The following is a 20,595-nucleotide window of genomic DNA, read 5'->3' as shown; positions in this document are numbered from 1 at the left end:
TTAATTTCATAAGTTGAGGAAACTGAGGTCTTTAGAAGGGCATAGAGGTTGGCGGAGGTGGGGTCTGCTGCTGGATTTACTCATTCATTCACCAAATATTTATTGAGCATCTATTCTGTGCACTGTGGTTGGTGCTAAGAAAACAGTAATGCTTTCATAAAACCTTCCAGTGGAAGAAGACAGACAATACACAAGGAAGCAAGAACATTTCAGAAATTCACAAGAGAATAAGGTAATGGGATTAGAATGAGGTGAAGGCTTTTCAGGGGTCAGGGAAGACCTCTCTGAGGAGATTATTTTTTGAGATGAGACTTGAAAGACAAAAGAAGCCAGTCGTCTAGAAGTCTGAGGGAGGACCATTACTGTGCAGAGAGACAATGCGTGCAAAGTCCCTGCATCTAGAATGAGCTTGGCATGCTCGAGGAAAGAAGGAAGGCCAAGCTGGCAAGATCAAGGGAGACTGCCATGAGGTGGGCGGTGACCAGATCTTTGTGGGCCATGGTTAAAAAAAAAAGAAATTATTCCAAAACTGATGTCAGGTTACTGAAAGCATTAATCGTGGGTGTGGCATCATCTTATTTTTGTCTTGAAAAGAACACTGACTGCTGAATGGGGAACAGATTGAGAGAAGACTAATTTGCCCGGAGGCAGGAAGCACTTACAGAAGCTGAGATGAGGGATGTTAGGGCCTTGGTCTAGACCGGATTACTGACAGTGGAAGTAGAAAGCAGTGGGCAGATGCAAGATATATTTTAGAAATAAAGCCAAAAGGACTTTCAAATGGGTTGAGAAGAACCAATGACCCTCTCCTTATCTTTGATGATCTCTTTATTGAAAAAGTCACCTACTGTTAATTTTACCCAGTGGCTTTCATGTCCTCCCCCACCAAAACTGTCCCTAATGCCTGATTGTAAGTTGACCTGCTTGAATTCCTCTGGCCCACCATGGGATGGAGGTGCTGGGGAGCAGCAAGCAGACCCAGCTGCTTAAGAGAATCCAGAGCAGCTGAGGTTCTGCCCCAGGCTGGAAAATCCACCTCAGTCATTGACTATCAACACCCAGGCTGAGAGACTTAGTGGGAATTCTTATCAAGGCGAGGGAATTACCATTGAAAAAAAGGACATTCTTCAAGGTTCTGCTCAGTGTTCATCTTCTTTAAGAACTCCCACCAGCTATTGTAACCCTCCTGCTCCTCTGAGCTACTAGAGCATTTTTTAATATCTGGACGATAGAACTTAGCAGCGAACGCATGGTATAGATAGTTGTCTGTGTCTCTTTCTTCCTCCAGTCTATAAACTCTCCTTACTAGTTATTGGATGCCCATTAGTGCCTAGAACATAGTAGCTGCTCAGTTTGCTGAATTAAATCATCAGAGTGTTTTAGAAATATTTGTAAGGTCCTCAAAATGATACTATTTTCCATGGTAGTTGAAAATCTTTTATTGTAAATAAAAAACTTCACTTTCTTTGTGTGGTGTTTCCCAGTCTTACTATAGCCCAAGAATAGCCTACGATGCTTGTTTAAAGTGCAAATCCTCTGCTTTTTCCCCTGGAGAATCTGATCCAGCAGGTCTAGGGTGAGGAGTGTGAATCTCTATTTTTTTAAGGCATGTTTGGGTAAAGACTCTTTTAAGAATAGCTTATATTTCGGAGTAAGTCTTACAATCCTAATGCCTGATATATTTAATTAATTGAATGTTTAGCATACTAATTTACTGAAAGTTGCACTTGAGATATTTTTATATGGCACTTTTCTTTTTTTTTTTTAATTGAATTCTCTACCAAAATGATGCTTAAAGTTTTGGTCTAGATTGTAAGTTGGCAAGCTTTCTCTGTAATGGGCCAGGGAGTAAATATTTCAGGCTTTGCAAGCCACATACAGTTTTTGCAACATATTCTTCTTCTTTCTGTGTGTGTGTATGTGTGCACATGCATGTGTATGTATCATTTCTTAAAAATGCTGTTTCAATATTTTTTAAATAACAACTCTAAAAATATAAAATCATTTTTAGCTCCTGGGCCATATCAAAACAGACACAGGCCAAATATAGTTTGCTAACTCCTGGTCTAGATTTAAATATTATATATTTTAATTTTTAATTTACTTTTGTTTTCCTACTTCTTAGCCGAGAGTCTACAAGTTGCAGTGAAGGCCTCCCAGATGGGTGATGCCTGTCAATCATCTGAGGAAGGGTGTGGAGAATCTGCCTTGACAGACATGCTCAGTCCTCATGATGCACCAGGACCACCTACTGCTTGTAAGTGAAAACGCAGGCCTTTGCCATGAGCCTGAACGCAACCCCTGGAGCGTATAGTGTTTGTATAAAATAAAGGCAGTAACTCTGTTTCTATTTGGAGAGGCCTTAATGTGTTTTTTAAAATTAGAAAAATGCTGAGAATAAACACACCAGCCTCCTTCGTGTGTAATAATGACACCGTTGTTCCAAGGACAAGGACTTAAAGGAATAGTTGGTGGGTTATACTGCTCTGTTACCCAGGCAAGCTTTGTACCTTCCCCAAACCTACCCTGCCTCATTTTTGTATAACTTATTGAATATAGTTTTGAAAGAACTTTTAAACTTTTTTTTTTTTTTTGGAAATAGGGTCCCTGCAGTTTATCAGAGAACAAGTCCTTTAACTTAATCTATGCATCGATGGAGAAAAAGCATAATTCAGAAATGTAGAACCACAGACACACACATACGCACACGTACACACCCCCAACACGGGCACACACGTGCGCACACGAGGTTTGGTGGTATGGTTAGAAGCAGAAGTGCCAAAAGATTCTTGACCAATGTCGTCATACACTTTAGTTCAGGTCAGAAATCATTTCTTAAAAATGCTGTTTCAATATTTTTTAAATACAGAAAAATAGAACGTAGAGAATTGATTTAAGTAATTTCTCTGAACCTAATTGTATTATTATATGTATAGTTGGAGGCTAAATACTTAATTCCCTAAAGGTTTCTGAGATAAGAACATGGAGAAGAAGATATTTAAAAAAAATAATATATTTTTTATTATGTTCGGGTGGTAGAAACCTCACTCCCACCAGGTCTTATATGCACAAGATAAAATATCTTTAGTAGCTAGAGATTGGAGGATTAAATTGTCTTGGAATGTCTTTAAAAACATCCTTTGGTAAATTAAGATATATGGAAACCATACAGTTTTTAAGTTCTATACTTTTTTTTTTTTTTTAAATTTAACTAGCACCAGTAATTATTTTACCCTCTCAAGTTCTGCTTTATCTAATCCTGGGTTTCTATTTTCAGAATGTGCACATATGTTTTTCATTTCAACACAGCCCAGATTCATCAGGGGAGTTGTACTGCCCTGGGTGATTTCCTTTTTAAAGACGAACCTCATTATGCCATTGAGGAAGTTCTATCTAAAAATACATGTTGGGGTCTGCTGCTCTCAGCCTCGCCCCGGGGACAGCTGGGAGGGTCTCCATTCTGCTGCTGCAGCTGCTCAGAGTACATGACCTTCCCGCCCTGCAGACCAGGCGGTGAAAGTTCTCTGTCAGGACCCACATCTCCCATGAGCTCCCAGAGATGCTCAGGACATCTGCCAGAACCATTGAGAGGCTCTTTATAGTGGCCTGATACCAGGATTCATGTAGAGGAGGGGCAGGGACATGTCAATGGGGTCTGCTACCCAAAGACCTATTCAGTTCTGGCTGGACCAGAACATGGTGCTACAAGAATTTGATTCCGTTTATAAAGTTGGTGAGAGCAAAATACTATTCTTAAATGAGGCTCTGTTCCTGAATGGGTCAGTTCCGGATTTGACTTTGAGGACTGGGGCCTTCTGAGTCAGGCTCATGTCAGCCTGAGCTTATATACCAAGCAAGGCCCTCTGTGTTTAGTCCTCAATGTACCTAACCAGGTGGATGAGTATAATCTACTCCCTAAAAAATTCTGGAGACCCTCTCGTCTACTCTGAAATTGAATACAGAAATAGAGAGACCTGATCTATATTCCAGTCTTCTGCCTTCATCGACTCACCCATTTGATGGCTCCTTTCCCACTTGATGGTTCTCTCTCTTTTTTTTTTTTTTTGAGGGGGAAGAAAGAGAGAATGGCTAATTGTTTTTGTAATGTTTTTGTCATCTCTCTGAGTTAAGAATGGTACCCAATGGAGGAACCAATTTTTTAGAGACAGAAAAGTCTCTATAAAATGTCCCTTCACTATAAGTGAATAAGTGTTGACTGGCGTGGGCAAAATGAACTTAGTTTAGCTGATATAATTTGAAGCAGTTTCTGCTTAAATAAAAATTTATTTGTAATAGAAGAGTGCCTTGGTGTCCTAGAGGACTCTCATTTGAACAAAGAGAAAAATGTATTTCCTTCATCAGAAATAAAGTTTCAAGATGGTACTGGGGGAAAAAATTATAAATAGTGTCACAGAGTGAAGATTTCATCAGGGTCTTGATTGGACATGGTTCCAATGAAATTCCGTGTGTGAAAGGGCTTTGGAAGATCTAGTTTTAATCAGTGTAAGGTGAGCATGGTGTACGTTTTAACTGAGTTCACATGGATAAATAAATAAAATCCTGCTAACAGAAATTTAATGGATAGAGTGAAATCTGTATGTGTATATAAAAATATTATTGGACTAGAAATATTTCTACATTTTTATAGGTTAAATATACAGTATTTATTGTATTTGTGAATTTAGAGCATAAGCAAGAATTGTGAGGGAAAAAACACACTCGGAAATTGTTTTTAAAAATCGGTTAGTTGGAAATAGGGACAGGTTCTCAGTGTGTGTGACTGTAAGGCCATAAAGTATTAGCCACCTTCACCCTGCTCAGAAAGATGTTCCACTGCTGTTACCGGAGGACCCCTTTCCTCCAAGCCTTTCCTCTAAGCCGGGTTTGTGGTCTGCTGCTCTCCTTCTGGCCACCAGGGAGCCTTTCACAGACCTGTCCCCTTGCAGCTGCGCCTGCCAGCCCTGGCTTTTGTTCTGCAGTACCTGTTCTCAATTTCACCCTCCCCAGGCGGCTTTTTCCTATTAAATGAAAGTAAGATGTAGAATCTACCCCCTCAGTACCACCACCGTCTCATGAACACCTCTCCGCAAGAGTGATAATCGGTGCCGTTTGTCAGTTTGGTATCTATTAGCGTGTAAGCTCCCCGAGAGCAGGGACTCTTGTGTTGCTCTGTGCTGTTTTAGCACCTCTTTTAAGAGTATCCAATACATGTGATTTTGTGACGTTCGTTACTCGGAAATGTGTCAGCTGTGTACAAAAGAGCCCAGTCCTCTGGCTGATGTTTGATGATGTCCTTTTTGTTTCTGTCTCAATGGTGTGCTTCCAGCACTAGTCACAGAAGGGACAGGAGGAAGAGGCTGTTGGGATGTGGATCCCGGGACCAAGGGTGTGGGAACCGACTTGGCGGTCTCTGATGCAGGGGAGAAGGTATTGTGAACTGATTTGTTAGTAAATAGCCCGGGTTACTTTGTGTAATAAAATTACCCCAGGTCCTGGTCTGTCCATGGCTGAGAGTGGTATGAAAATGTTTTCCTGAATTGTTCTCTGTTTCAATATTTATATTTAAACTTTCTAACTTGTTTCCTCTTTCAATATTCTTGCTCCTCCTATATCATGTAGGTGTAAACAAAGAACCAAATGAAAAGTTATTAAAAAGATTCAAAACTCGAATGTTTATTTGTGTGTCTGCGCTCTCTTCTGGTCTCGCTTTCACTGTCCGCACTGAAGCCTCTAGCTTTTCACCCACGACATTCAGCAACTCTTGGCCAAGGCGTGGTCCTGGGCATCCAGGCCTTTGTCCCACCAGGTGGCGCTAAAGTGGCAGAAATAATTTGACTGGAATTTTGCTTGCTTCTTTTCACCTTTCTTTTCTTCTCTATAAACATAGGTTATAACACTCTCTTGTAAAAATAAAATGCATGAAACTTCCTATTAACTTCTAATGAAACTGAGACGTCAGAAATAGTGTGGTAATAAGAACACGATTCTGGGAGCTGGCTAGTGGGCCTCCCCAGGATCCACTGGGCTCAAGAATTTACCTTTATCTAAAATAAAATTAGGTGCATTGCCAAATACCAACAAGTGTTAATGTGGTAAAATGACAAGTGTCAGCTCTCTATGTGTGTAACATTTTATGTATTATATATCTCTGTATAAATATACAAATAATTGAGAAACCAAATCTAAAGATTGTTTTTTAAATCTGTGGAAAAAGATGCCTGTGATTTAAATGTTTAAAACTTCATAGGCCAGAATGAAAATCGGAATGATATGCAGTATTTTACTCCACTTATTCTGACTGTAAGCTTTCTAACTTTTTTCTTCTTAGAATGTTCCTGGTTTCCTTCCTTTACAATGCAGACTTCACTTAAGCTTGCAGCCTCCAACTGCTTTTGTATTAGAGGAAAGAAGGGGAGGGAGGTTGATTAGTAATCATTTTCTCTTGAATGGAAAGCTGTGGTAGTTTCTACCCCTAAAGTCTTTCTTTCCACGATTAAGTCACAGGTAAGTGAGATTAGGTGTCTAGATTCCTCTTTGGATGAACCTATCTGGAAAAATTTGCCATTCATAAGGCATTTGGAGAAACCAAATGAATTAACATATAGGGCAGGATCACTGGAAATAAAACTTTAAAAAAGTGTAGAATGGATATTTTGTAATTAGATTTTTTTACTAAGGTAAGAGTTTTTTTTTTTAAAGCATTTCTGAAAGAATTTTTGAAAAATAAAATGTGTAACCCAAATGGCAAAATACCCCATATAAATCACTAACCGCAGCTATGTACATTCACCACAAGGTGGCAGAACAACTCCATTAAAAAATGACATTAAAGATTCCTGTCTTGTATCAAACCTGGTGATTCTTTGAAAAAAGTAATCATATGTAGCATAACTCAACTCATTTCTATGTTTCTAATTTTTATAGAATATAAAAAATGTAAATTGTACTATATTTTATTACAAAAACTATAGAGTATGGAGCAAGGACAGATCTAGAAATGCAGAGAGAATTCTAAAACTCACTACAGAATGGGGGCTCTTATCCCCCACTATCTTGTGGGCACAAATCTAATGATTATAAACTTCATCTCCTTTTCCATCCTTTGTCCTTCTCCTATAAGAGGTGCTGGTTAGTAATGAAATCTTTAATTGGCATTATGGGGGCAGAGATCTGGCTAGCTCATCAAGGCATCCTCTGCCTGAACTAATTGAATTTAAGAAGTCCAAGGCTACCTGAGCACTTGTGATTTTACTTTAAAGCTGCTCAAAGAAGAGCAATGGGAGACTGTGGGCTTTTGGAAGGCAGGGAATCTGATGATGTTTCATAGCATAAGGTGTGGAGTACATAGTAGGTGCTTGATGTTTACTTATAGAATAGAACTAGTGTCCATTTTATACCAGGCATTGTTCTTAGGTTTGCAGATAATAGCGTTGAATACACAGATGAAATTCTGCTACTCATCAGCTTATATCCTAGTGAGGGAAGACAAACAATAAATGAATAGACAAATGTTCAGTTCAACTCTGGAAACTAGAAACCCTCCACATGTGGTTAGAAACTATCCATATGTGCCCTTAATGTGTAGGAAGAGAGATGAAGAATGAGGCAGACACTCCATGTTTCAGGAGCAGATGATCCCTGGTTGCCTCATTCATGGCCTCTGCCCATAGTGCTTCTACTAAGGCAATCACAGAGAGTCCAGTGAATTCTGAGAGATGGGATCTGGAGGGGGTCAGCTTAGGACTCCTTTTGGATCACCTCTAGGTCAGGTTTCTTCATCCTACCACTGGCTATTTGGGCTTCATGAATCTCAAACATTGAGAAAGGGAGTAAGAGACCACCAGCATGATGTTCTCTAGCTTTCAAATCTGGCCTCCAGGATGCCAGGGCCAGACTGGCCTGGGAGACAGCTTCAACCTGAGCACAGAGAGCTCAGTTTACAGTATGGTTTGCACAAGGTAAATATTGTCACTGAGAGTGTGCAGCGCTTCCCTGTGTCTTCAGGGATGGTTGGGTGAAAAGTTGCCAAGCATCTCAAATACTGAGTTTGCATAGAGGGGGCTTCAATAAATGGTTGTTTAGTTCTATAGGCTTTGATTTCTGGAAGGAGGCAGTCGCTATAGAGGAATTTAGAGGGACTGAAGTGATTTGCCCAAGGTCATACATTTGGGAATACTACAGGGTAGCTTTTCAAAAGTAGAGTGATTATTCATTTTCTTATGTTTTTATGTATTTTAGGTGGAATATAGAAGTTTTCCAGGTTCTTCACAGTCAGAGGTGAGCTATGCATATCTTAGATATAACCATCCTTTATTTGTGGATAATGAATGCTTTTTCAAGAATTTGACACTTAGGATCTTATTTTTCAGATTATACAAGCGATACAGAATTTAACCCGTCTCTTATATAGCCTTCAGGTAACTGTGCTCCTCTCATTTTTGACCTTGTAAATGTTTCTCTTAATGCAATTCACTTTATTTGATGATTTCCATACTTTAAAAATTAGAACATTTGCAAGGTAGTGAATGATCTTACAAGAATGCCAACCCCCAGCTGTAACAGCTAGATGCGTTGAACTTCACCTGGTTTTGTAATCACAAGGCAGCGCCACTACTATATTTTACTATTCTTCTCTGAAACCATAAAACAGTTCATATCTTTAAAAATACTGATGAATATGATCTGGCTTGAAGTTCACAATGAAACTTTTAGGTGAGTGTAGCATGACTTCACATTTTCTGCTGAAAACTTAAATTCACGCCTAAACTTTTTTCACTTCCACATGTTGGCCTTAGGCCTTTAGAGCAGTTAAATAATTCGTATGCTCCTTCATTCTTTTGTTTGTTCATCCACCCAACATTTATTGAGTGCTCTGTCTGTGCAGGGCGCTATGCATAGGACTCAGCACACAAAGGCAAAAGGACCACAAAGCCCACCCTCAAAAGGCTTACTGTCTGACAAGGAAAGACAAGCATAAGCACCATGTTTGCATTAAGACTTATAGGTTTGGATGATCCCTTAGGGTGTGCATGAGAAAGGCTGAATACATCTAATTGCTTAATTTTGTGGATTAAAAAATATTTTAACAGATATCAAAGCGATGGTGGTATTGTAGACACATTTGTAGAAAAATTTGAGGATACAAATAAGTAAAATGACTTGATTCTATAGAGAGAATTATTGTCATGATGGTAGATATCCCTCCTGTTTTTTAGAATCATTTTATATATAGTCTTGCAACACGTACCTTTTATGTCAGTGATTATTCTATAGCATAATTTTTAATGGCTGTATAATATTCCAGTCTGTGAACTGTATTTATCCAATTCCTCATAGTTTATACTTTTGTATTAATAACACTCTAGTGATATCCTTGTACGCTAATCTCTTTGAAAATATTTAAGTATTTCCTTAGGAGCAGTTACCAGAATTATGTTTTTAGGTTTTTAGTAGACATTGCCTCTCTTTACTCTTCAATTTAAAAAATTGGTCAAGGTATCTGATTATCTTAATTTGCATTTTCTTGGATTACTGTTGAGATGAAACTTTTTTTCCTACTGGTTTATTAGCCAGTTATACTTCTTATTTCATAACTGTTGAATATTAAAAAGAAAATAAAATTAAGTCTGACTTTAAATTTTCACCAGAAAAAAATGTGAAGTTATGTTACGTTTGATATTTTCTTTATACTTCAATTGCATAAAAACTTCTTTCTCTTATGTTCTATTTATTCATCATCTCCCTATTCTTGCTCTAGCACCACTGTCTTAGTTATTAAAGTTTGAGATTGCATTTGAATATGTGGCAGTACTAGTCAACTCATTATTTTTCTATGCTTATCTGCATATTCTTCCATAAGCTCTTTGGAATTACTGACAAGTTTCTTACCTTTCTACCAAAACTGCTAAATTAAAAGCTCATTATATTTATGAACTACATTAGGGAGAATTAGTACTTTTGCAACAGTTAGTCCTCTTGTCTGAGAACATGTTGTTAGTCATCTCTTATTTTATGTTCTACCGGAAAGCTTTTGTGGTTATCTTCATATAGGTACTAGTTGTTGTTTTGCTAAGTTTATTCCCAGATATTTGTCTTTTTGTTGCTATTGTGAATGGACTTTTTAAAATTAGTTTCCCTAATGGAAGTTGCTGATAATAAAAGTATTGATTTTTATATGTTTATTTTGTAAATGGGCAACTTGTTGAATTTTGTTTTTTCTTTTAATAGTTTTTCTGTTGATTCTTTGAAATATTCTGAGGAGAAAGTAAAAAATTGAAAAAACTGGTATTATGGCTATTCAATAAATATATCGATTTTATTTTCTTGGTTTATTGCTTTGGCTAGAACTTCGGAAAATGTATCAAATAATAGTGGTAATAGTAAGCATCCTTGTCTTGTTCAAGATTTAGTGGGAATACCTTTAGTGTCTTACATTAAATATGCCGGTCTGGGGTAGATGTTCTTAGAGATCGAATTTATCATGTAAAACAAATATTCTTTCCTTTAAACTTGAAATAAAGGATATAATTTAAGTATAGTTCATTAACTTTTTTAGAGACAAAAACACTGAGTATCTCTGATGAAAATACTCACAAAGTCGTATCTCTTCTTTCCAACATTGAAAGCAGCCCTATCTGGATTCAAAGTCCAGAAAAGCCAGGTGACCTAAATGACCTAATTTTTGCAACTCATTAGGTTGAAGCAGCATGGGAAATATCAAATTCTATAGTGATTCTTCACCAAAGTTTCGATATGGTCTAAGTATATGGGTTCTGAGAGATTTCTGTTTATGGCACAGTTATCTCTTCTGAAGCTGAATCTCTTATGCATGATGGAAGTTTTAACATAAACATTTTTGAATCAGATGAAAATGAAATTTGATCTCTATTTAGGAGAGCAGAGTTAGAGATGAGGTGTAGGCAAGGCAGAAAAGAAAGGACACAGAGTTATTCCAGCAAAATTAAGAGAGAGCGAATTGAGAATTTTCCTAAACTTGGAAAGCAAGTGCTGTTCTCTACCCTAAATATCAATGTAAACTTTAAGTGTGAAGATGACTATTATCCAGTCTTCAAATCCCACCTCTATCCTACAGAAGAGAATGGTCTTATTCCCAGTGTTAAGTAGATGTGAGGAACTCTTCATGGTAGCACTTAGACTAATTGTAATGCTTATGTGAGAGTTATCATTGCCTATGGTAGTTTTGACATATAAAATTATGATTGTTTGTTTTACTGTACTGATGAGCTTAGGATTTCTTAGAATTAAGTGGTGCGGTATAGTCTACAATTTGCCCTAGACAAGTCCTCAGAGTCCTGAATAGCTTATTATTTCATAAAGATCAAAGTAATTAGTACCTATTCTCTATGTTCATTGTTCTCCTTGTGATAACTTCTAAAAGACATTAATCAAATATTTATGTGAATTTGCAATTTTAAAAATTATTTTCAATTTTAAAAACATAAATTTTATTTCAAAAGGCCCGGTGAATACATTTTCAAGTCTTATTCCAAGACATGTACCAACTTAAAATATACCTTAATTCTTTAACCTTCAAAAGTATAGGAAACTGCTGATCTAACAAAGAGGTAATGGTCAAATCCTCATCTTCCCAGCATCTGCTACACGGACAGTTTTAAAAATTCTGAGGAAAGAAAAATGTGAATTTTTCCCTAAGAGAGTAATAATTTCTCATAATGAGTCAAAACACACACATATACCCAGTATGTGGCTATTTTCAGTTTGTCCCTTCTGTGCTTCTTTGCACTTTAAATGGGAACTTTTAAAATTAAAAGCTTCCAAGGGCATTCACAGAGATTTTTTTTGTTTGGTTTGTGGAATCCTTCCAAATCTTGGCAATTATTTCCTGTGATGCTGCCAAACTTTTCATAGGCAGATACCGTAGCTCAAAATGTTTTTTTAATCTGGTTGGTTATGTCCTCTGGGCTTTAGAATATCTATGTTCCCTTAATCATTCCAGCCTCCTGTTAGCAATCTATTAAACAAATGAATTTCAGCTTAGTGTTTTATGCATGACCTTCCTGCTATAATACAAAGAAATAATAGTAACAAGACTAGCTTTACCACTTACATATCCCAAATATATTAACTGCGATTGTTGAACATTATACTGTAAAAAGATTATTTACCAAAAGTGTGCCAGTGGTTGACTTTTATTTTTATGTCTTCATGTATGTAATGTAGCTTAAGTAATTTCTGGTTTGAGACTCACATAAAGGATGCTACCAGGTTTGTATAGATTCTTAATTCTCATGAACTCTGAAAGAGAATGAGGCATAGCACGGGAATGCAGAGTCTTGTGAATTTATGCACTGAGTTTTTATTCAGAAGCGTTGCTTTAATGTTATCCAAAACTCAGCAACGAACCCCATTTCCAAAAGAGGGGGATGAGTATTGCTTCTGTGCTTTATTTCTTTTGTACGTAAATTCGAGGCCATACCACGAGGAAACGTAGACAAGCCTTTGTGAGGTGCTGACGTCGGTCTTCGGAGGGAGCTTAGAAAAGGACAACCATATTAGGAGATAATAACTGGCTTGTGCTCCTTTCGTTGAGAAGTAGTTCCAACCCAAAGGGCAAACAATGTGGAAGGCTTTACTTTTTTTCCCCTCTGCTCCGGCAGGCCGCCTTGACCATTCAGGACAGCCACATTGAGATCCACAAGCTGGTTCTCCAGCAGGAGAGCCTGTCCTCTGGCCCCTGTTTCCGAGGCAGCCCCTTCCAGGACCAGGAGAAGTACCGCAACCTGGAGAAGCAGCGTGAGGAGCTGGTCAACATCCACAAGCTCCAGCACCAGTTCCAGCAGGACCAGCGGCGCTGGCACCGCAGGTGTGACCAGCAGCAAAGGGAACAGGAGGCCAAGGAGAGCTGGCTGCAGGAGCGTGAAAGGGAGTGCCAGTCACAGGAGGAGCTGCTGCAGAGGCACCGTGGGGAGCTGGGCCAGCAGCTCCAGGAGTACCAGCAGAACCTGGAGCGGCTGAGGGAGGGCCAGCGCCTGGTGGAGAGGGAGAGGGAGAGAGTGCGGGCCCAGCAGAGCCTTCTGTGCGGCTGGAAACACAGCCGGCAGAGCAGCCTTCCTGCAGCATTTTCTCCAGGAAGCACAGAGGTACGGCTTTTCTGTGCTTGGCAAAGCGGTGTGCAAGGCAGCTAGCCTCTCCAAGACAGGTTTAGTCATGGTGGTCCCTGTCTCTTTGCTTCTTATGTAAGAGCTCACAAGAGTTACTCAATATGTAGGTGGCAGAAGCTGGGAACTTTCAGAGACAATGCTTTTGCATCTCGATCTGAAATACAGAAATTTGAAAGGCCTAGGTCTTATTGGGATCGTGGGCTCATTGTAGTCTGAGACGCCCTTATCCAAGGGAAGAAACGCTAAATTGAGTTGTCCCGGTAAGATAAGGTTTGTCCTGGAGGAACACTTACCATACGCATGCTGTCTCTCCTGTAGTTGAGGGACCCTGTTCATATGATTGAGTCTTCAGAGTTCTGTGTAGATACACCTTTTAGTCGATCGATTAGCTACTGCATTATAGGTACTGAATTTAACAAGTATACTACTATTCTGTTGTTCTCAGCTTATTTTTGTAAATTTGACATAGTGAGTTCAAAATCCCTTTCACTAATAATAGTTAATCTGAGTATGCTAATTAATGACTGGACAAAATCAAACCTTTCAAAAGATTCCATGTTCCATCTCATCCTTTCTAACCATGCTTGACAAGTCCATTCATCCCAGGAGTTTACTTTTCTGTGCTGTGTGCACATATCTGCTTTTTACTGATAGTGCATCAAAGTGTAAAAACTGATAGGCTTATAAGAAAGATCTTTGTTGCGTTAACATTCAAGTTGGCTAAATTACATTTATGGCAAATACATGAATATGTTTTCAACTTTTTTTATCTAGCAAAAGCTAAATAAAATGCTGCTCTTAAAGTGGAAGCACTTTAATGGCAGAGAGTTTTTGCTTTAAGATACATTGTGCATAGCAAATTGAAGTTTTTGGCACTAGCTCCTCAGAAGAGGATGGGAGGGAGGAGTCAAGGATAACGTTCTTCTTGACCTCACTCTTATTTAAGTCTTGACTGCTGAATTATATTAGGGATAAGGACTTTATGAAACTTACTCAAATAGCTGGGGAAATTATTCTTGTTTTTTTTTTTTTCTGTATTTTCTTACACAGGTAATGGAGCTTAATCGATCTGAGAGTTTATGTTATGAAAATTCATTCTTCATCAATGAAGCTTTAGTACAAATGTCATTTAACACTTTCCACAAACCGACTCCATCAGGTATCTATCAGGATGCCACTTACCCCCTCAATATTTCTAATTCTGATTTGATAAGGACTAGTGAAAATCAAGTAGACCTCAAGATGGACGTTTCTCAGCCATTGGGAGTCAACCATGAACTGTGGGCAACTGCTGAGTCCTGTCATCAGACACTCCCTCTCCACCAAAGCAGTGAGGATTCTTGTAAAAATGGTAATTAACACTTTAAGCATCATCTGTATTATTTCCGCAAGAAGCTGTGTCTCTGAATGGTTGGCTCTTCTTTAGAGCGAATCAGAGTGGACCAGAGAATGGGAATAAATTGGTGCTGATGAGCTGGAGTTTGTGGCATAAACATTTCTTTGGGGAAGTCTGAGGACTTCCATCACTTGTGAGTAGCTAGACAAGCTAGACCCTAGTAGAAGGGCTTACAGGAAGCCAGCAAGATGTTACAACCAGACAGCATTTTCAGGTCTGTGGCTCAAACAATAACTTACCCTTAAAAGTGAAGCAGCTTGATATTTATTCCTCACTGTAGACCCTACCACATCCAGATACACATATTTGTTGACTTTCAGAAATAAAAGATATGGACAAGGTTTGTGGCAGAACTTTATTGTCTATCAGGGCAATTTCCTGCAACATTAGTGAACCCTGTACTGCTATTAAACACCCAAAATGGAACTGTTAACATCATTTGTCATTGTAAAAAAAAGGTGTTGTGTCTCCATAAGTGCCTCGTAATAACACAATTTGCTAATCCCATTAAAGCATTTGCCAAATATAAATGAAAGGCAGCTCCAGTTACCAACTCCACATGAATCCAAATGATTTAAATCTATGTCTATTATAAATTGTTTTCTGTGGGATATGAGGTAGGGAATGAGAAGAACTTGAAACCTCTCTACCAAAAAACAGATGGCATGTAATAGAATAAACAAATGGCTGGCCACATGGATGTGAAATAAATCACCGACAGCAAGATGTTTGAGAAACGTAAAACAAGCAATAGTATAGAGATCTTCAGAACTGTGCACAGATTTATGCCCATGCTTGATATATATTCTTAGTTTGTCAGTAGGATAATTTTTCAGCAACAGAAAGTTTTTAAGGTATTTAGCTTCTCTGAATTAGAGACTTATAATTCTGACACTACCTGAAAGTTGATTTATTGCTAATCCAAAAATGTTGATTCTTAGTAGTGGATAATTCTTTATAGTCACTGCGATAAGTGTTTATTCCTTATCAGCGTATATGAGAAAAAGAAATAGTTCTTTAAAGTGTTTCAAATATTTTTTAAATTTTTTATTTTTCGATTACCATTGACATGCTAATATTATATTAGTGTCAGGTACACAACATAGTGATTAGACATTAATATAACTTACAGAGTGATCACCTCTATAGATCTAGTACCTATCTGACACTATACACAGTTATTATAATATTATTGACTAGATTCCCTGTGCTATACTTTACATCCTCATGACTATTTTGTAACTACCAATTTGTATTTCTTAATCACCTCCCCTTTTCACCCATCCCCCTAAAACCCCTTCCTTCAGGCAACCATCAAAATGTTCTCTGTATCTATGAACTCATTTCTGTTTTATTTGTTTGTTTATTTATTTATTTTTAGATTCCACATGTAAGTGAAATTATATGGTATTTGTCTTTCTCTGTCTGACTTATTTCACTTAGCATAATACCCTCTAGGTCCATCCATGTCATCGCAGAGAGCAAGATTTCATTCTTTTTTTATGGCTGATTAGTTCCATTGTATATATGTATCATCTCTTCTTTATTAATTCATTGAAGGCTGCCCAGGTTGCCTCCATATTTTGGCTATTGTAAATAATGCTGCAGTGAACATATGAATGCATGTGTCTTTTCAAATTTGTGTTTTGGATTTCTTTGGATAAATACCCAGAAGTGGAATTATTGAGTACTTCTTTGTCTCTCGTTATAGCCTTTGTTTTAAAGTCTTTTTTTGTCTGGTATAAGTATTGCTACCTCAGCATTTTTTTCTTCATGAAATATCTTTTTTTGTTCCTTTACTTTCAGTCTGTGTATGTAAGTCTTTCGACCTGAAGTGAGTCTCTAGTAGGCAGCATACATAAGGGTTTTGTTTACTTATCTATTCAGCCACCCTATGTCTTTTGATTGGAATATTTGTTCCATTTGCATTTAAACTAGTTGATAGAGATATCATTATTGACATTCTATTATTCATATTTTTAATCTATTTTTTTCCCTTCTCCTTAAGGAAGTCCCTTTAATATTTCTTGTAATACTGGTTTGGCAGTGATTAACTCTTTTAGCATTTTATTGTCTAAGGAGCTCCTAGATCTTAGGGAATCACCAGGGTAGGATGACCAGTGTTAGCCAGGTTGAGGGAGACTCAGATATGGCACCCACCTGCACATACAGGCTGGGTCTGGGGAGGGACCAACAAAGGAACAATGGCTTCTGCCAGCACTTCTGTCTGAGAAAAAGCTACCCTTCCAGCCCTTGCCCTGAAGCCAGAAAATTCAGTTCCTCCTCACATGTCCCTGGTGCCTTTTGAGCTGATGCCCTAATATTGGTGCTCAGAGCAAGTGAATCCATCAATAAGTCTGTAGGCAGGCCCTTTAAAAGAGAAGTGCCTGGGACTCCAGCAGCCTTTCATCTCACTTAGCCACAATCTCTGCTGGTTTTCACAACCAGAAATTACAGGGACTTCTCTCCCCAGTACTGGAACCCTAGATTTGGGAGCCTGGTGTGAGGCTGAGACCCCTCGCTCCTCAGGAAGGACTTCTGCAACTGAGCTATCTCGCCTATTTCACGTCTCTGCTCCTCTTACCAGTCTCAAGGTGGCTTCTTCTGCATATCCTTAGTTATAGGACTTCTGTTCATCTAGACTCGAGGCAATTCTCAATGATGGTTCTGTAGTTTAGTTGTAATTTTGATGTGGTCATGATGGGAGGTGAGCACAGTATTTACTCCACCATCTTTCTTTTTTTATTCTCAAATATTCTTTAAATAAAAAAGATATAATGGAATACTTCTTTGGCATTAAATAAAATAAAGGGTCAGGCAGAATTTATAAAATACAACTGCTTTAATGTATAATTTGCAACTTTAGTATGAGGGAGACCACATTGCAGAATACTTTTTCTAGGTACATGTTTGTTGCTTTGCCATTTTGATTCATTAACTTGCTTTAAATGTTTTTGTCAGTGTAGTTTTGCATACTGGCTTTGGTATTCAAAAACTTAGTTTGAGTTAAACCATATTCAGCTTTTGTTTAAAAGAAGTATTTCTCTTTTACTTTTTGTATATCTCCCATCTTTTTCTATTGCCTTGTGCTTCAAAGTAGAAAGCTTTTAAACATTTGGCAGCACATTTGCAGGAGATAGAAAATGTACTAAGGAAATAAACAGTGATTATATACAAAACCACTCTCTCCACATGTGAGGATTTAGATATAGCCAAGGGAAATGCTGAGAAAAAGTATTTATGCTTCAGATATTGTATGTCCAGTGTAGGCCAAGGACACTCAGGGCATTGACAGAAGAGAGGGAGGAAAATCAACTTTGGCCTAAATCTCTCAGCAACATCCTGGTGTATGTAAGTAGGGATTAGATCAGAAATGCAGTGTGTGCTGTTAAGCACCGGAGTTTTGCAACTAGTGAAAAAACCCTATGTATTTTTGTTTACTTAAGCATGATAAGCAGTTCCTGGAGGAGAGAAAAGAAGGTCAGAGATAAGGGGGTGATAGGGAAGTAGAATGAAAATTGGATATATATTCTTAAGTGGGTTTTCAGGACCAGATAAAATTGTTCGAACCACTCCAAAGCCTTCACAGCTCATATAATTAAAAGTAGGACAAAATAAGTCCCTGATGTTGGTCATCACTAGACCCTGCTGGTGCTTTCCCCACATAGTGTGAGGAGTGGGTGCTGGGCTGGGAGAAGCAGGCCTAGGATGTGCCAATGGAGAGGAGGACAGTCCATGCGCTAGGATCAAGGACAGTCCATGCACTAGGGGTCAAGGACAGTGTAGGGCCATCATGTGCTCCTTTCACACTTTGTGGCTGAATTTTTGGCTGAGTGGTTATCAGTGACCACTGCTGAGGACCCATAGGTCACAATGTTCTAGCTAACAGAATTTGTCTCTAATATTCTTGGCTTATGTTTTTGTTAAATGTGCTCTTAACCATGATTTGAATAATGCTGTGCAGAAGAGTTTATCAATAGGCCCTAAGGTCAGCTCTTTTCAGGCAACTCCTTAAAGATTGATTTGCTCTTTTGTCTGATTCGATACTGGGTGCCTATGACCAGCTCAGATCAGTGGAAATGTGAATTTCTGGAACATTAAGCCTGATGAAAAAATTGCATGTAAGTGAAATTCTCAAAAGTGTTTAGCTTTCACCTAGACTGGAATTTTCATTGGTTTGTTTAGCCCAGCATCACCATAAGTTTCACCGTGTTATTTGTGCTCTGGTTATAATTGTTTTTTGAATTGCTCTATCATCACCACCACCAACAACAACAATTATATGACACAAATTCCAAGCGCTGTGCTAAGGCTTTACATGGAGAGACTCATTTACTACAACAAACTACTGAGATGGTTCTGTTATTCTCTTCACTTAGGAGGAGAAACTGAGGTACAGAGAGGTTCAATGACTTGTTCAAGGTCATACAGCTAGTAAGTAGCAGAGCTGGAGGTGGAACTGGGGAAGACTGGCTCTGGAGCCCATGTTCTTAACCATTTCACTATAAAGTATTAATTTTTAGAAAGCTGTTAAACTGTATTTTTTTAAAAAGAAATTGGAGTAGAAACAGAATAAATCCTGTTGTCATGCCTAGCAAGATGTTTATGATTAAGGGCCAGTGTTGTTGTTATTGCTTTCTTTCCCTCTCTCCCTTTAATATTATCATTTGGAAAATATTTCTAAATTTTCCGGATTGAGGTGGGCAATGCTTAGGTTCTGAGCATCTTCAGATGTCATAAATACCCTTTAGCCTCACTTCTTTCCCAGGTGACACTTTTTTTTAAGAATAGTTTGTTTCTCTAATGTTGCCTAATGATAGCCCACATTATTTGTAAATATTTTTTAAGATAGCACTTTAAAGAACTTTACTCTCCAGTTTTGGAAGTTGTTTCATGAACAAAATTCTTATGTGTTTGAACATTAAATCCAAATTGGTATTTGATTCTATTTATAGCGGAAGTGATGGTTAGTGTAAGAACTTAATCTGAACTCCTCTGAGGGACACTAGCCAAGAGTGTCAGAAAATTTGAATTTCTTTAAATAATGTAGTCTCAGTAGGACAATCGCTATGTAATTGGCCCCGTGAAATGGTCAACTGCATTACTTGTCTTAAAGGCAAAACGAACAACAAACACTATTCCTGTGCCTTTTTTCTACTAATTTTAGAATTCTATAACTATTTATTCAATGCATCTATTAATTTATATTTGCTTTTTTCATTAAGCAACAGAGAAAACACTTTATGGTATGAAAATTAATCTGAAATCTTCTTAGTCTCCCTTTCAGTTATATTTTTATTTGTACCTCAATATTTGCAGATTACTTAAAAATTTCTCTTCAGTGTAGTTAAAGCATTATGGTTTTGCCATGTATATGATAAAATTTAAATCAAGAGCCAAATCTTAAGAGTTAGTCATGTAGATATTGGAAAAAGATAATAACTTTATTATGTTTGAATTCCAAAAGATTGTTTCCCTTTACTTCATATTAGAATTTGGTGCCCTTCAAAATATTTTCAAAATTAAAAACGTATTCAGAATATTTAATTTTTTTTTTTTAAAATACAGACAGCTGTGTTAAACTTTCATTGACATGCTTTTTTTTTTTTTTACCTGTGGAGAGAAAAAAGAAAAAGTCCCCCCAAAAGCAGTGCTGTAGTTAGTATTTAAGTAAGTTTTTAAGAAGACGTATGGAAATTATATGATAATTTGTAATGTTTCGCAAATATTTCATAATTCAGAAATGGGCACCTTATTTGTGTAATCTGTGTGGAAAGACACTTTGCCAAAGAGCTTCAGACAATTTCCCATAAAACTAAAACTGGCATTAGATTCTATTAGCTTCAATGACAAATATGTATTTGTGAAGGGGGACGTATTAGTTTGGTAGGGCTGCTATAGTAATGTACCATAGACTAGGTGGCTGAAACAACAGAGGTGTATTGCTTTACAGTTCTGGAGTCTGGAAGTCTGAGGCTGAGGTGTCGGCAGGGTTGGTATTTCTGAGGGTCTCCCTTCTTGGCTTGTAGAGGGTTGTCTTCTCCCTATGTCTTCACA

General features: G+C 37.9%; 1 protein-coding gene across 6 annotated transcripts in view; it reads left to right on the top strand.

The window, feature by feature from the left end:
* ARHGEF28 (Rho guanine nucleotide exchange factor 28) overlaps positions 1 to 20,595 on the top strand; it is a 272,376-nt gene that overhangs the window by 227,928 nt on the left and 23,853 nt on the right. For 4 of the 6 annotated variants that reach the window (XM_023538175.1, XM_023538176.1, XM_023538180.1 and 1 more), the window contains 6 exons: positions 2,126 to 2,257; positions 5,327 to 5,427; positions 8,239 to 8,277; positions 8,370 to 8,417; positions 12,639 to 13,121; positions 14,193 to 14,493. In XM_023538175.1, coding sequence (XP_023393943.1) covers positions 2,126 to 2,257; positions 5,327 to 5,427; positions 8,239 to 8,277; positions 8,370 to 8,417; positions 12,639 to 13,121; positions 14,193 to 14,493 — 1,104 coding nt within the window. The remainder of the gene's footprint in view (positions 1 to 2,125; positions 2,258 to 5,326; positions 5,428 to 8,238; positions 8,278 to 8,369; positions 8,418 to 12,638; positions 13,122 to 14,192; positions 14,494 to 20,595) is intronic. The other 2 variants (XM_023538179.1, XM_023538177.1) reach the window with 2 other exon arrangements.

Source organism: Pteropus vampyrus, unplaced genomic scaffold (genome assembly GCF_000151845.1).
Source record: "Pteropus vampyrus isolate Shadow unplaced genomic scaffold, Pvam_2.0 Scaffold213, whole genome shotgun sequence".
Taxonomy (NCBI): domain Eukaryota; kingdom Metazoa; phylum Chordata; class Mammalia; order Chiroptera; family Pteropodidae; genus Pteropus; species Pteropus vampyrus.
This window is presented reverse-complemented; position numbering and strand designations above follow the sequence as displayed.